The sequence below is a fragment of the Peromyscus leucopus genome, chromosome 1, assembly GCF_004664715.2.
Source record: "Peromyscus leucopus breed LL Stock chromosome 1, UCI_PerLeu_2.1, whole genome shotgun sequence".
Taxonomy (NCBI): Eukaryota; Metazoa; Chordata; class Mammalia; order Rodentia; family Cricetidae; genus Peromyscus; species Peromyscus leucopus.
Window position 1 is genome coordinate 176,660,333 of NC_051063.1, and position 13,353 is coordinate 176,673,685.

The window sequence follows — 13,353 nt, forward strand, 5'->3', positions numbered from 1 at the left end:
GCTTTACATGTATTAACTTTCATCTTCAGAACAGCGTTATTACTCCTGTTTTACAGCTAAGAAAACTAAGGCATTGTATACTACCATGCCCAAGAGCAATGATTCCGAGTCTCCCTCCTAAGCCTGTGAATGATGTATGCAACTGACATTACCTGAATATCACATTCTGTGTGTCCAACCTAGACCTTCCTAAACGTCCTCAATTTTCAATATTCTAGGATTGGAACTTTAGATTTTCATTTATGTGTATGTATGTTTTCCCAAAGAGCTGAAGTTTCAGGCAGTTGTGAGCCATCCTATGGGTCCTGGGAATTGAACTGGGGTCTTCTGGAAGAGCAGCCAGTGCTTTCAACAGCTGAATCATCTCTCCAGGCCACATATTCAGCTTCTTCTATAAGTCTGGGTACTCAAATTCAGGTCCTCGTTGATTGCCCAGAAAGCTCTTGTTTTTCGTTTTGAGAGAGTCTCTCTAAGTTACCGAAACTCATTCTACAGTACAGGATGGCCCTCGAACATGTGACCCTCCTACCTTGGCACCTCTTGAGTAGACAGGGTTAGAGTCATGAACAACACTACCCAGCTTTTTTTTTTTTTTTTAAAGTGTGTGTGTATGTAAGCAAATATGCCACAGTATGCCCTGTGAAGGTTGTGAACAACCTGCTTGCAGAAGTTGGCTCTGAGCTTCCATTGTATGGGTTTTGGGGATTAATTTCGGGTCATCAGGCTTGGTAGCAACAGCCTTTACCTACTAAGTCACCTTGGCCGTCCCATGCCCACATCTTCTTGAATAAAAAAGTTAAAGAAAAACCGACCCGGCATCACCTCTATGAGATTACTGTTGGGGAAAGAGAGGTGTCCTTCAGCTGATCAGTTGCCTCTGCTCTAGTGGCTAACCCTTCACTCCTGTCATACAAACAATCCTAATAAATCCAGTGTGTCACAAAACAGCAACAAAGACACAGAAAGAGAGGGCCTTTCGGGAAGTAGCATGGTGCAGTAAGAGTAGCAAAGGCTGGCCGGGCGGTGGTGGCACAGCCTTTAATCCCAGCATTCGGGAGGCAGAGCCAGGCGGATCTCTGTGAGTTCGAGGCCAGCCTGGTCTACAGAGTGAGTTACAGGACCCTGTCTCGAAAACCACACACACACACACACACAAGATTAGCAAAGGTATGTGAGAGGGCAATGGGAAGTGAAAAATGGGCAAGGCACGTGTGAAATGTGTCAAAGAATTAGAAACAAATAGTTTGAGCAAAATTTCAGGACATCGGCAAAGACATATTGCTCAGAGTGTGAAGCAAGAATCTACATAGCCTGCTCTCCACCAGTTGGGAACTGCAGGTCCCAGTTGCAAACCCAGGAGTTTGGTATGGTGGCATTAATCAGGGGAAGGCAGAACGATGAGGAATTCAAGGTCATTTCGTAGTTCACAGCGAGTTCTTGGCTTTCTTGGACTTCACCGGACCTCATCTCAAAAAAAACAAGTTTTTCCTCCCCTGGAGCTGAGGACCGAACTCAGGGCCTTGCGCTCGCTAGGCAAGCGCTTTACCACTGAGCTAAATCCCTAACCCCCCCCCCCAAAAAAAAGTTGTTTGTTTTTTTTTGGGGTTTTTTTTTTGTTTTTTTTTTTTTTTGGTTTTTCGAGACAGGGTTTCTCTGTGTAGCTTTGCGCCTTTCCTGGAGCTCACTTGGTATGGTAGCCCAGGCTGGCCTCGAACTCACAAAGATCCGCCTGGCTACGCCCGGCTTAAAAAAAAGTTTTTAAGAGGAAAAAAAAGATAAGTAGAGGAAGCCTTGATCCTTTACCAAGGCGGCCTTCATCACCTCTTCCTTAGCACTGCACTTTAGCAAGACGGCCGCACCAGGAAGTGCGTCACGACCTGCGTCCAGGGGGTTGCGCAGACTCCAAACCGGATATCAGCGTTTTAAGCGACCGAGCGCTTCCTTTCAGAAGATGGCGGCGGGGAGTAGCGGCGGCGGGGAGAAGCGCGGCTCGAGAAGCCATGCGGGCTCCGGCTTCCTGGGGCTGCGGCCCACCTCGGTGGACCCGGCCCTGAGGCGGCGGCGGCGGGGCCCCAGGAACAAGAAGCGCGGCTGGAGGAGGCTCGCTGAGGAGCCGCTGGGGATAGAGGTGGACCAATTCCTAGAAGACGTACGGCTGCAGGAGCGCACGACCGGGTACGTGGGGCGGGACTTCCGGCAGCTCCGTCTCGCTCCTCGCGGCCCGGTGCAAGACCCGACCGGGGAACTTCCGGCTCGGGGGATCTCGGGGTTGGAGACTTAATAGCACCGTCTTTAACAAATAAGTGTGCAGATGTTCCAACGAAGTTTAGATTTCGCTTAGGTTTCTTTAAAAATTGGAAACAAGACCTCGCTAGGCAGCTCGGGATGGCCTGGCGCTTAGTCTGTAGACATGTAGACACGCCAAGTGTACGTAGGCTGGTCTCGAACTCGGTTTCCTCTGCCTCCCGAGTGCTAGGATTAAAGCCTGTGCCACAGAGTTGGAAGTTCAAGTGAATGAGGATGACGTACGTGCATCCCAACGTGGTACGTTTTGAATCCTACGTGATGTAATGTGAAAGCCTAGAACCCCGTGGTTTGAGGTGTTGGAATGGACCCAGAGAGTTGGGCTCCACCGTAGGAGGGTCTGTCGTCTTCCCAGCATTATTTTGGCTAATGGTCTGCATTTTTATCCTTCAGTGGCCTGTTGGCCGAGGCCCCAAATGAAAAGCTCTTCTTCGTGGACACTGGATCCAAGAAAAAAGGTAAGGAGTGCTTTTGTGGTCTTGGGTGAGGCTTGCGTCACATGAGATCTATATTGATGACATAATTTAAAAAGCAAGCGTTTTAGGGGAATGTGGTGGCACATGCCTGTAGTCCCAGCACTTGGGAGGCGGAGGCAGGAGGATGGCCTCGGTTTAAGAGCAACCTGGTCTACATAGCAAGTTCAGGCTACGGAAAGAAAATCAACAAAAAATTTATTTTACTTTTTCTTATATTTATAATGGGGGCTGGAGAGATGGCTCAGCGGTTAGAGCACTGACTGCTCTTTCAGAGGTCCTGAGTTCAATTCCCAGCAACCACAAGGTGGCTCACAACCATCTGTAATGAGATCTGGTGCCCTCTTCTGGCCTGCAGTCATACATGCTGTATACATAGTAAATCTTTAAAAAAAATATTTATTTATCATGTACACAGTGTTCTGTCCGCATGTATCCCTGCAGGCCAGAAGAGGGCGCCAGATCTCATTACAGATGGTTGGGAGCCACCGTGTGGTTGCTGGGAATTGAACTCAGGGCCTCTGGAAGAGCAGTCAGTGCTTTTAACCGCCGAGCCATCTCTCCAGGCCCCTGTTTATTTTTTTGAGACAGTCTCACCATGTATACCAGACTGGCCTCAAATTCAGAGATCGATCTGCTTGCCTCTGCCTCCTAAGTCCTGGGAATAAAGGTGTGCTTTACCATAAGAGGTTAGAAGGAGCCACCTTAATTATAAAGGATTACCTTGAATGGGTGGAGAGAAAGCTTGAGATTATCTTAAGAAAAGCAACCTCTCTCTTGTTGTATGTTTGTTTTCTCAGTACTAGAGATTGAATCCAGGCCTCACACATGGCTAGGCAAATATCAGAGTTTGAGGACAGCCAGGGCTACACAGTGAAACCCTGTCTCAAAACAAAGAGAACGAGAGGATTGGCATTAGCCAGTAGGTAGGAAACATGTCTTGACAAGCTGGCTTTGCTCCGTTAAAGCTTGGGTTTGGACCTGCTGAGACACGAAGACAAAGGCAAGTTAGAGATTGCTTTGATGAGTAATTGGGGTTTTCACCAATGTGGCAGGAAAACACTCAAAAGTGATTCAGCAGGTACTGAAAACAAGCTGGTACCTGGTCAAGCAGGATAGCCAGTGGCTTTGCAGAGCAAGCTGGGTGGGGGGCGAGTTTCACCAACAGATAGGCACCTTAATATTTACAGTGTGAGTCAGAGGTTCCTGTTAATGAAAACAGAACCTTGACAAGGTCAGGAGAAGCCAGGAAAGCTCCTTGGGGGCACAGGGACTTTTTCAACTAACTTTTACATTAGCGTATAAAGAAATGGATTTTATCATGACATTTTAATGTCACCATCTTTTCACTTACTCCCTTGCCCTCTACCCTCCATGTCTCCTCTAGCTGGTTCCCCTCTGATAGTCCCCCTCCTTTGTTTTCCTTCTAAAAAGTTTGTTAGGTTTATTTATGTATGTGTATGAGTGTTTTGCCTACATGTGTGCCTGGTTCCCCCAGAGATCAAAAGAGCATCAGATCTTCTGGAACTAAAGTTAGAGATGGTTGTGAGCCTCTCTGGGCGTGCTGGGGACACACACATACACACACACACACACACACACACACACACACACACACACACACACACTAAGTGGGTATAACTACTGAACCATCTCTTCAGCTCCCGTCTTTCTTATTAGACATTCAGTTATCTTATCTCTTTCCTGTCTCACAGTCCCCTTTCTAGTTTTGTGGCGCACATGGGAGTTGTTTTGGTTTCGTTTATTTTTTTTGGCACAAGGTCTCAGTATTCAGTATTGTTGGCCTGGAACTTGCTGTGCGGACCAGGCAGGTCTTGAACTCAACAAAATCTGCCTGTCTCTGTTGGAATTAAAGGCCAGTGCATGTAGTTTTAAATCTAGGTTCTAGATAAAAGGGAAAACACGGTGTTTATCTTTCTGAGTCTGGCTCACTTTTGCTTAACCTAGTGATTTCTAGGTTTTGTTTTTGTTTTGAAACAAGGTCTCATTCTGTACCCAGGCTAGCTGAAGGGTCACTGTGTAGCCCAGGCTGGCCTGGAACTCACATCCTCTTGCCTCAGCCTCCCAAGTGCTTGTATTACAGATAGGAGCCAACAGGCCAAGCTACAAAGATTTTTTTGTTTGGTTGGTTTTGCTTTTGCTTTTTCAAGGCAAGGTTTCTCTGTGTAATAGCCCTGGCTGTCCTAGAACTCATTTTGTGACCAGGCCTGGCCTTGAACTCTGCCTCCTGGTGCTGGAATTTAGTTTTGTTTTTACATTTATATTGTGTGTGGGGGCGTGTTGTCAGAGAACATCATGTAGGAGTCAGTTCTCCTACTCTGTGGGTTCCTGGGATTGAACTCAGGTTGCCAGGCTTGGCGGCAGGAGCCTTGGCTGCTGAACCATCTTTCAGTCCAGCACTCAGTTTTTCATGGCATCTTGCTGCTGCTGTTTTTATTACTATTTGCAGTGCTGGGACAGAGCCCAGGGCCTTGTGTGTGCTCCTCAGGCACTCTGCCACTGTTACATCCCATCCCCTGTTAATTTGTGGAATTTGGTTCTCTCTGTTTAGCTCAGGCTGGCCAAAGATTCGATCTTCCTGCCTTAGCCTCCTGAGTTTAGTATTCAGGTGTGCCCCACCATTCTTGGCCTCCTTAGTGTGCTCTGCAGTAGAATTCTTCTTTACCTGCTGGGCTTTGGAAATAGATAGCAGAGTGCTGAGAGATGGTCGCAGCAAGTCCTCCCTGAGTCTCAGTGTCCCTGGATGCTTGCCCTCTTCTCTGTTAGTTCTGAGGCCTTTCCCTGCTGTGTGTCTGAGTGCCTTGAGATGGGTCCGTGGAGACTTAGTTCGATCACAAGGCCTGCCTCCTGCTGGCTTAGGCCGTGAGTGGGTCAGATCTGGGCCTCTGGAATCTTCTATAGGTGAACAAGATGAGTCTGGGAATCTTTTTTGTTTTTTTGTTTTTTTTTTTTTGGTTTTTCGAGACAGGGTTTCTCTGTGTAGCTGTGCGCCTTTCCTGGATTTCACTCTGTAGACCAGGCTGGCCTCGAACTCACAAAGATCCGCCTGGCTCTGCCTCCCGAGTGCTGGGATTAAAGGCGTGCGTCACCACTGCCCGGTGAGTCTGGGAATCTTAAGGTATGTGCTGGATAGCTTGGACCCAGATTCATCCAGCTCCAGTTGACCTGAAGCCAGGGATTGGTTTATGAAGGTGGGGAGGCCTAAGGTAAGGACTTCTCTTTGTTGCAGAACGGAGCAAGAAGAGGACCTGGGTCCATAAGAAGTCACAGCGTCTCCAGAAACCCCTACGGGTTGACCTTGCCCTTGAGAATCATTCTAAGATCCCTGCTCCCAAAGAGTGAGTTCTTCCAGCCCTGGGTCATGAAGTCTCTGCAGAAATGTGGGGTGATGGGAACAGTTGAGGGGGGCAGGCTAGGGTGCAGCTGGATCTCTGGAGAGTGTCTTAGAGGATTCATTCCTGGTACCAAGGCAGCAGGGCAACCTGGACGAGCTAGGGGCTGTTGGGTAGAGAGGCTCCAGTGTGTAGGTGATATAGGCTTAGTGTCTGCCCTAGGAGAGGATAGGCTAGCAGGCCAGGCTGCCCTGAGATGGAGTGTGGGGAGGTGTCGTGTTCTGGATGCTCAGATCCACCTGCAGTAGTGGACATGAGTGTGTGTTGAGCCAGTTCACAAGGAGGCTACTCTGAGATAGGCAGGCGAAAGTCTGCTGAGGCAGGGAGAGCCCACCTGGAAGGAGGTGGCCACTGCTCAGCTGTTGCCTTACCAGATGCCGCTCTCCCCTTACCCAGCATCCTCGCACACCAGGTCCCCAATGCCAAGAAGCTCAGACGAAAGGAGGAGCTATGGGAGAAGCTGGCGAAGCAGGGTGAGGTGCCCAGGGAGGTGCGCAAGGCACAGGCCCGGCTCCTCAGCCCTCCTGCACCAAAGGCCAAACCTGCCCTACAGGACATCATTGAGCGGCCCTTCTATGACCTCTGGAACCCAAACAGTGAGTGATTTTGCTCTCACTTACAGATGGGCGGGACTGCCATGGGGCGTTATCCACACTAAGAATGTGGCGTCCAAGGGCATGTGCCACAGGTGTTGGTGTGACAGTCTTCCACTGTGGGGTCTGAGATCCTCAGTGCCACCCTTCCTGCTTGTGGGAGCTCCCTCTCAGCCTTCAGTCTCCCCCACTTCCCGGATCCCGTCTCGGTGTGGTTGGAGGCCGTGGGGGTTTGAGCATCTTCTCCCCTCGCCTGGATGTCGGTGGTGCGGAGGGGCTGGCAGGGTCCCTGGAGAAAGCCTGCCGCAGTTGCTCTCTCTCCCCTCAGACCCCCTGGACAAGCCGTTGGTTGGTCAGGACACGTTTTTTCTGGAGCAGACCAAGAAGAAAGGCGTGAGGGTAAGGTCGCGCAGGCGAGCAGGGGGGTAGGGAGGGCAGCTCTCGGTGGTCTCCCTGTCTGCCTCAGCCCGCCATCCTAGGCCCATGTCCTAGCTCCCATGGTGACTCACCCTGGGAAGGTGACCTCCCTTCAGTGCCTCCATTGGCTCCTCTAACTGTAGAGTGTGGTGACAGCCTGCTTAGGACAGCGGGGAGGTGCAGGTTAGAGAGGAAATACCTGGAAACTGCTGGCACTGTGAGTTGGAGTTTGATTTGTGGCCACCATCTTGAGCTCTGGGCCTGGCTTCCGGGAGCCAGGTGCTGTGGAGCTGGAGGGAACCTCATCCTTTGTGTCCATGTGTTGTGTGTCTCCAGGGAATGAGAGGTTAGGGGACAGGCTTCAGGGAGGCCAGGAGCTGTTGCTGGAGAAAAGCCTTTGGGGCTAGAGACGTGGAGAAGCAAGCCAGCCATAGGCAGAAAGGGGCAGAGTCCTAAGGCGGTAGCCCCATAATTCATAGGCTCCGGTGTGGGGGAATTTGGGATACTAGGGCACCACTCAGTATAGGACCTATACTGGGGGGGAGACTAGTTGGGGGTGGGCGAGAAAGCTTGATGTAGCCGGGCAGTGGTGGCACACGCCTTTAATCCCAGCACTTGGGACGCAGAGCCAGGCGGATCTCTGTGAGTTCAAGGTCAGCCTGGTCTACATAGCGAGTTCCAGGACAGGCTCCAAAGCTACACAGAGAAACCCTGTCTCAAAAAAAAACCAAAACAAAGAAAGCTTGATGTAGCCGGGCGGTGGTGGCGCACGCCTTTAATCCCAGCACTCGGGAGGCAGAGCCAGGCGGATCTCTGTGAGTTCGAGGCCAGCCTGGGCTACCAAGTGAGTCCCAGGAAAGGCACAAAGCTACACAGAGAAACCCTGTCTCGAAAAACCAAAAAAAAAAAAAAAAAAGAAAGCTTGATGTAGTGAACACTGTTCACCTGAGGTTTTCAGTCGGAAGATCTTGGTTGGCCCTGGATTTTCTGTTCCTCGTATCCTCTGGGGACTTGTGGATCATGTGGACATTAGAATTGTCACCCAGTCCTTGCTGTGACAGACAGCAGAATGCCCACAGCCCAGCCAAGGTGGCAGTGTGCTAGTGCTTGTAGACCATTGGGGTGCTGCCCCTCTCCCTCAGTGGTCTTGTGGCTTGTAGGAGAGCTCTGCAAAACCCTCTCTGGGGAGCTTGCTCACCCAAGGACAGATGTTCCCTGTGCAGAGTGTGAGGTCCTGTAGGTGGCTGACCAGCCTGTAGCCTCCACCATGGCACCTGTGTGGGAGAGCTCCATCTCTGGCTTCTGGTCCTTTATATCTCCACAGTGGAACCCTGAGATAGACTGATGGTGCCTTTGCTCCTGGGAGGGGGGGAGCCTGGTATCTGTGTCCTTACATGGTGGAAGGCTGAGTGTAGACAAGGGTGCAGGGTGAAGCCTTTAATAGTTCTTCAGAGCCGGGCAGTACTCAGGAGGCAGAGCCAGGCAGATCTCTGAGTTTGAGGCCAGCCTGGGCTATAAAGCGAGATCCAGGCACCAAGACACAGAGAAACCCTGTCTTGAAAAACCCAAAAAAAAAAAAAAAAAAAAAAGGAAAGAAAAGAAAAGTACTTCAGTCCTCTTGAGGCCTACTTAATATTCTCACACTGGTCTTGAAGGTTCAGTGTGGGCATTTTAGGGGTACGCTGATGGTTTGTGGCATGGAGCTCACCCCACCTCCCCGGTCTTGTCTTCCTGCAGCGGCCACCACGCCTCCACATCAAGCCCTCCCAGGTGCCTGCAGTAGAGGTGATTCCTGCAGGAGCCTCCTACAACCCAACCTTTGAAGATCACCAGGTAGGTGTGTAGTGGGTGTCTGGCCTAACGAGGTGCAGGTCTCACCTGTTGGAGTCCTGGTTCCCATCAGCCCTCCCCCACAGTCCCCTCAGCTCAGGCCCCACTTCGCTCCCCTCCCTGGAGCTTGCCTATTCAGGGACCAGACCGTCTAACCAGAACCCAGCGTGGTGTGGGGGTGAGGGTGGCGGCGCGGACTCCGCTGGGCGTGTGCAGAGGGTGGAGCCATGGGCTGGGACCACAGCTGAGGCCCCGGCATGGGGTGGGATCAGGAGGGCAGTCTTGACACTAGATTCTCCCTGAAATCTCACCCCTGCCCAGGCCCTGCTTCGAGAGGCCCACGAGGTGGAGCTGCAGCGTGAGAAAGAGGCAGAAAAGCTGGAGCGGCAGCTGGCCCTGCCCACCACAGAGCAAGCTGCCACCCAGGTGAGCCCCATTCACCATTTGTGGCTACCTGTAACCCCACTTGACGCCCCCTCCACCCCCAGTGCTGATCACCATGCTCCCTAGGAGTCTGTGTTTCGGGAGATGTGCGAGGGCCTGCTGGAGGAGTCTGATGGCGAGGATGAGCCAGGCAGCGTTGAGCGGCCGGAGGCTGACCATGGGGCCGAGACCTCACCCGCTGGCCCTGCCGGTGCTGAGAAGAGGATGGAGAAGAAGACAGAGCAGCAGCGGCGACGGGAGAAGGCTGCCCGAAAGCTGGTGAGCACCCTGCCCTGTGGGCCTGCCGAGCTGCCCGTGGGCCTTCTCAATCAGCTCAGGGCCACCTAGAGAAGTGGATGATGAGGCAAACGGCTGTTGGGTGACCTGAAAGCAGCGTCATCAAAGGTGGTGGCGAGGTGTGGCCTTGGAAGGGGACGGCCTAGGCTGACTGAGCTCTTCCTCTGTCCCCAGCGGGTGCAGCAGGCCGCACTGCGCGCAGCCCGGCTTCAGCATCAGGAGCTCTTCAGGCTGCGTGGGATCAAGGCCCAGGTGGCGCGCAGGCTGGCAGAGCTGGCACGCCGGAGGGAGCAGCGGCGCCTGCGGCGACTGGCAGAGGCTGACAAGCCCCGCAGGCTGGGGCGGCTCAAGTGAGGCCCGGGCTGGGTTCCAGGAGGCGGAGTCTCCAGGCTGCATTGTGGTGCTTTCCCCTGAATGGCCTCAACCCTGTCTTCTACAGGTACCAGGACCCTGACATTGATGTGCAGCTCAGCTCCGAGCTGTCGGGCTCACTCAGGACATTGAAGGTACTTTCCTTGAGGGTGGCAGGGTGCTGCGGGGACCCTGTGCCCGGTGATGATAACCATCCTTGCTCCCCGTGCCCTCGGGCTGTGGGCGACACCATGGCTGCCCTGGGCTGCGCCGGTTGGGCCACTGCCTGGGGTCTGAGGGCACAAGGTGGGGTGGGGTGGGGAGGTTCTGGTGTGAGCCTCTGACCCTCAGAAGGCCTTCTGTCACACACACACACACACACACACACACACACACACACACAGCCTGTCTCGTGTCAGTCCTGGTGGGTCTCCTCGAGCTCTGCACATCTGGAGTCTGGCTGGGATAGCACACATTGACTCCGGTACAGTCCTGAGCTCCCTCTGGACCCCAGCACTGTGCAGGGCCTGGCTTCTTCCTCCCAGACCCTGCTGAGTCCTCTGCCCTCTGTTCCACAGCCAGAAGGTAACATACTCCGAGACAGGTTCAAGAGCTTCCAGAAGAGGAATATGATCGAGCCCCGGGAACGCGCCAAGTGAGACCTGCTGCAGGGGGAAGGAGGGGAGGTGGGGACCCCACCCCTTCTGAGGTCGGGGCGCTCACCGGTTTGCTCCTTCTCCAGGTTCAAGCGCAAATACAAAGTGAAGCTGGTGGAGAAGCGGGCCTTCCGGGAGATACAGTGAGTGAGGCCTTCCGGGTGTGGCCGCCCGCGTCCTGTGAGCCCGGCTCCGACCTGCCCACCCCACAGTAGCCTGCCCTCCCTTTGAAAGCTGCCCGGTCGGGGCCCTTCCCAAACGCCGACTGGCCAACCATTGCGGGGTTCTGGAATCGGAGTAGGGGTGGAGAGGGTGCCCAAGGGGAACAAAAGTCCTAAGCCAGAGGGGCATCGGGTGTGAAAGCCTGGGGCGTGCCCCTCTGCTCACCACCTCACCTCTGCCCTCTGTCCTCAGGTTGTAGCTGTGCAGATGTTGGAGCCCCGCCCCTCAATAAAGTGCTGTGACCGCCCCGGGGTCCTGTTACTTTCTTCTTGCAAGCAGTGTCTCCTCTCCTGAAGCGTGTGTCGTGTGTCCGTCCGTCCGTCCCTCCCCCGCCCCCCCCCCCTCTGCCCCAGGATGTCCGTAGCACAGCCCCTCTGGCAGAGCCTGCCACCTGTGCCGAGTGTTGGAGACCACAGCTCTGCTGGTGCTCTACCACTGAGCCACACCCCCTCACATCCACCTCCAGGGACGCTCGTCCTGTGGATAATCACAGGGTTTCCTCTTGGGTTCCTTCAGGTCTTCGCTCCAGCGTCAGGTCTCTCTGCAGTCTCCCTTCACATCCGGTTGTAAATTGTAGCGCCTCCTGGTTCTCTAGTCCCTCTCCGTGTGGCGTTTGTCACCCTTGGCGTTCTGTTGATCTTCTTGCAACTTCCGTTTTTATTATTTTTGTGCTTTTGTTGTTTAGATGGGGTCTCATGTAGCCTCACACTATGTAACTGAGGGGCACTCTGCTTCCTCCCCCAGTTCTGGGATAGCAGGCAAGCACCACCGCGCTTGCCGGTGTACGTGACAGATGCGATTTTAAGCGCCATGACTATAAAGTGTCTCTAAAGCAGCGGGTCAGTCATGTATCCAAATGTCAAACACTTGAGACAGGAATCCGGGAGAGAGGAAAGCTAAGTGACCCGAGCACCATGAGAATTCTTTATCTTCATCCCCTCGTGATTCAGACCTGCCCTTCCAGCAAGTCCAAGGCTAATCCAAGCTCCTTGGGGGATCAGGGAGGGTCCCTCTTCCCTTTGTTTACCAAGTTTACATCCTTAACGGGAGAAAACGGAGCTGGAGAGGTGGCTTAGTACCTGAGAGCTTGCTGCTTTTGCAGAGGACCTGGGTTCAGTCCCCAGTACCCACATCAGGGCCTATAACCACCTGTAAAGTCAGGTTCAGGGGATCCAGGGGCCTCTTCTGGCCTCTTACGTCAATGTGCAGATAGTGCACACACATGCACTCAGGCATATGTACAAATCAACTTTGTAAATTTTTTGGTCTTATTTTTGGTTTGACACATCTCATTGTGTAGACCAGGCTGGCCTCAAACTTGGAGATGTGCCAGCCTCTGCTGGAATCTGGCCCTTAATAAAATTAAGTGTTTTGCCTACGTGCATGTCTGTGCACCTCATGCATGGTGCCCACAGAGGCCAGGAGATGGTAGGGGATCCTCGGGACTGGAATTATAGATGGTTGTGAGCCGTTATGTGGGTCCTGGGAATTGAGCCCAGGTACTCTGGAAGCCTTTAAACCCTGGGTTGTCTCTCCAGCCCTAAATCTTCATTTTAAAAGAATGTAAGGGCTTGAGGATTTAGCTCAGTGGTAGAGTGCTTGCCTAGCAAGCGCAAAGCCCTGAGTTTGGTCCTCCGCTCTGAAGAAAAATAAAAGAATGTAATAGACTTGAGATTTTGGTTTGCTATATTTGTGTAGACAGGCTCTCATGTAGCTCAGGCTGACCCAAAAACTATGTAGCTGAGGGTGCCCTTGAACTCCCGGTCCTTCAGCTTTCATACTCCTTTCTTGAGACAGGTTCTCATTATAGCCTTGGATGGCCTTGAGCTCATGAATGCTGAACAATCGGCCTTGCCTGGCTTGTGCAGTTTTTTTTTATATATAAGAATCTTGCCGGGCGGTGGTGGCGCACGCCTTTAATCCCAGCACTCGGGAGGCAGAGGCAGGCGGATCTCTGTGAGTTCGAGGCCAGCCTGGGCTACCAAGTGAGTTCCAGGAAAGGCACAAAGCTACACAGAGAAACCCTGTCTCGAAAAACCAAAAAAAAAAAAAAAAAAAAAAAAAAAAAAGAATCTTGCCGGGCGGTGGTGGCGCATGCCTTTAATCCCAGCACTCGGGAGGCAGAGGCAGGTGGATCTCTGAATTCGAGGCCAGCCTGGGCTACCAAGTGAGTTCCAGGAAAGGCGCAAAGCTACACAGAGAAACCCTGTCTTGGAAAAACCAAAGGAAAAAAGAATCTTGAGGTTTTTGTACATGTGTACATATTCACCCCCACTCCCAGGAACCCTTGTGTGACCCGTCTCCTGCTCTAGAGTGGAAGGGTTTTGGAGCCAGAGTGAAAATGTCAAGTGTCCCTGACTTCCAAGCTGCAGAC

The 13,353-nt window shown here is 52.6% G+C and overlaps 1 protein-coding gene and 1 non-coding gene across 2 annotated transcripts; both read left to right on the top strand.

The window, feature by feature from the left end:
• Window positions 1–1,906: 1,906 nt before the first annotated feature.
• Nop53 (NOP53 ribosome biogenesis factor) lies at window positions 1,907–11,254 on the top strand. The gene is made up of 13 exons (XM_028854936.2): window positions 1,907–2,175; window positions 2,698–2,762; window positions 6,028–6,136; window positions 6,587–6,786; window positions 7,112–7,182; window positions 8,938–9,033; window positions 9,352–9,456; window positions 9,541–9,732; window positions 9,925–10,100; window positions 10,190–10,256; window positions 10,680–10,756; window positions 10,844–10,900; window positions 11,172–11,254. Exons 1-13 carry the CDS (start codon window positions 1,952–1,954, stop codon window positions 11,176–11,178), a joined length of 1,446 nt encoding a protein of 481 aa, XP_028710769.1. The 5' UTR covers window positions 1,907–1,951; the 3' UTR covers window positions 11,179–11,254.
• Window positions 10,297–10,403, top strand: LOC114681454. The gene has a single exon (XR_003732903.1). It is a non-coding gene; the product is annotated as a small nucleolar RNA SNORD23 (small nucleolar RNA).
• Window positions 11,255–13,353: the final 2,099 nt, after the last annotated feature.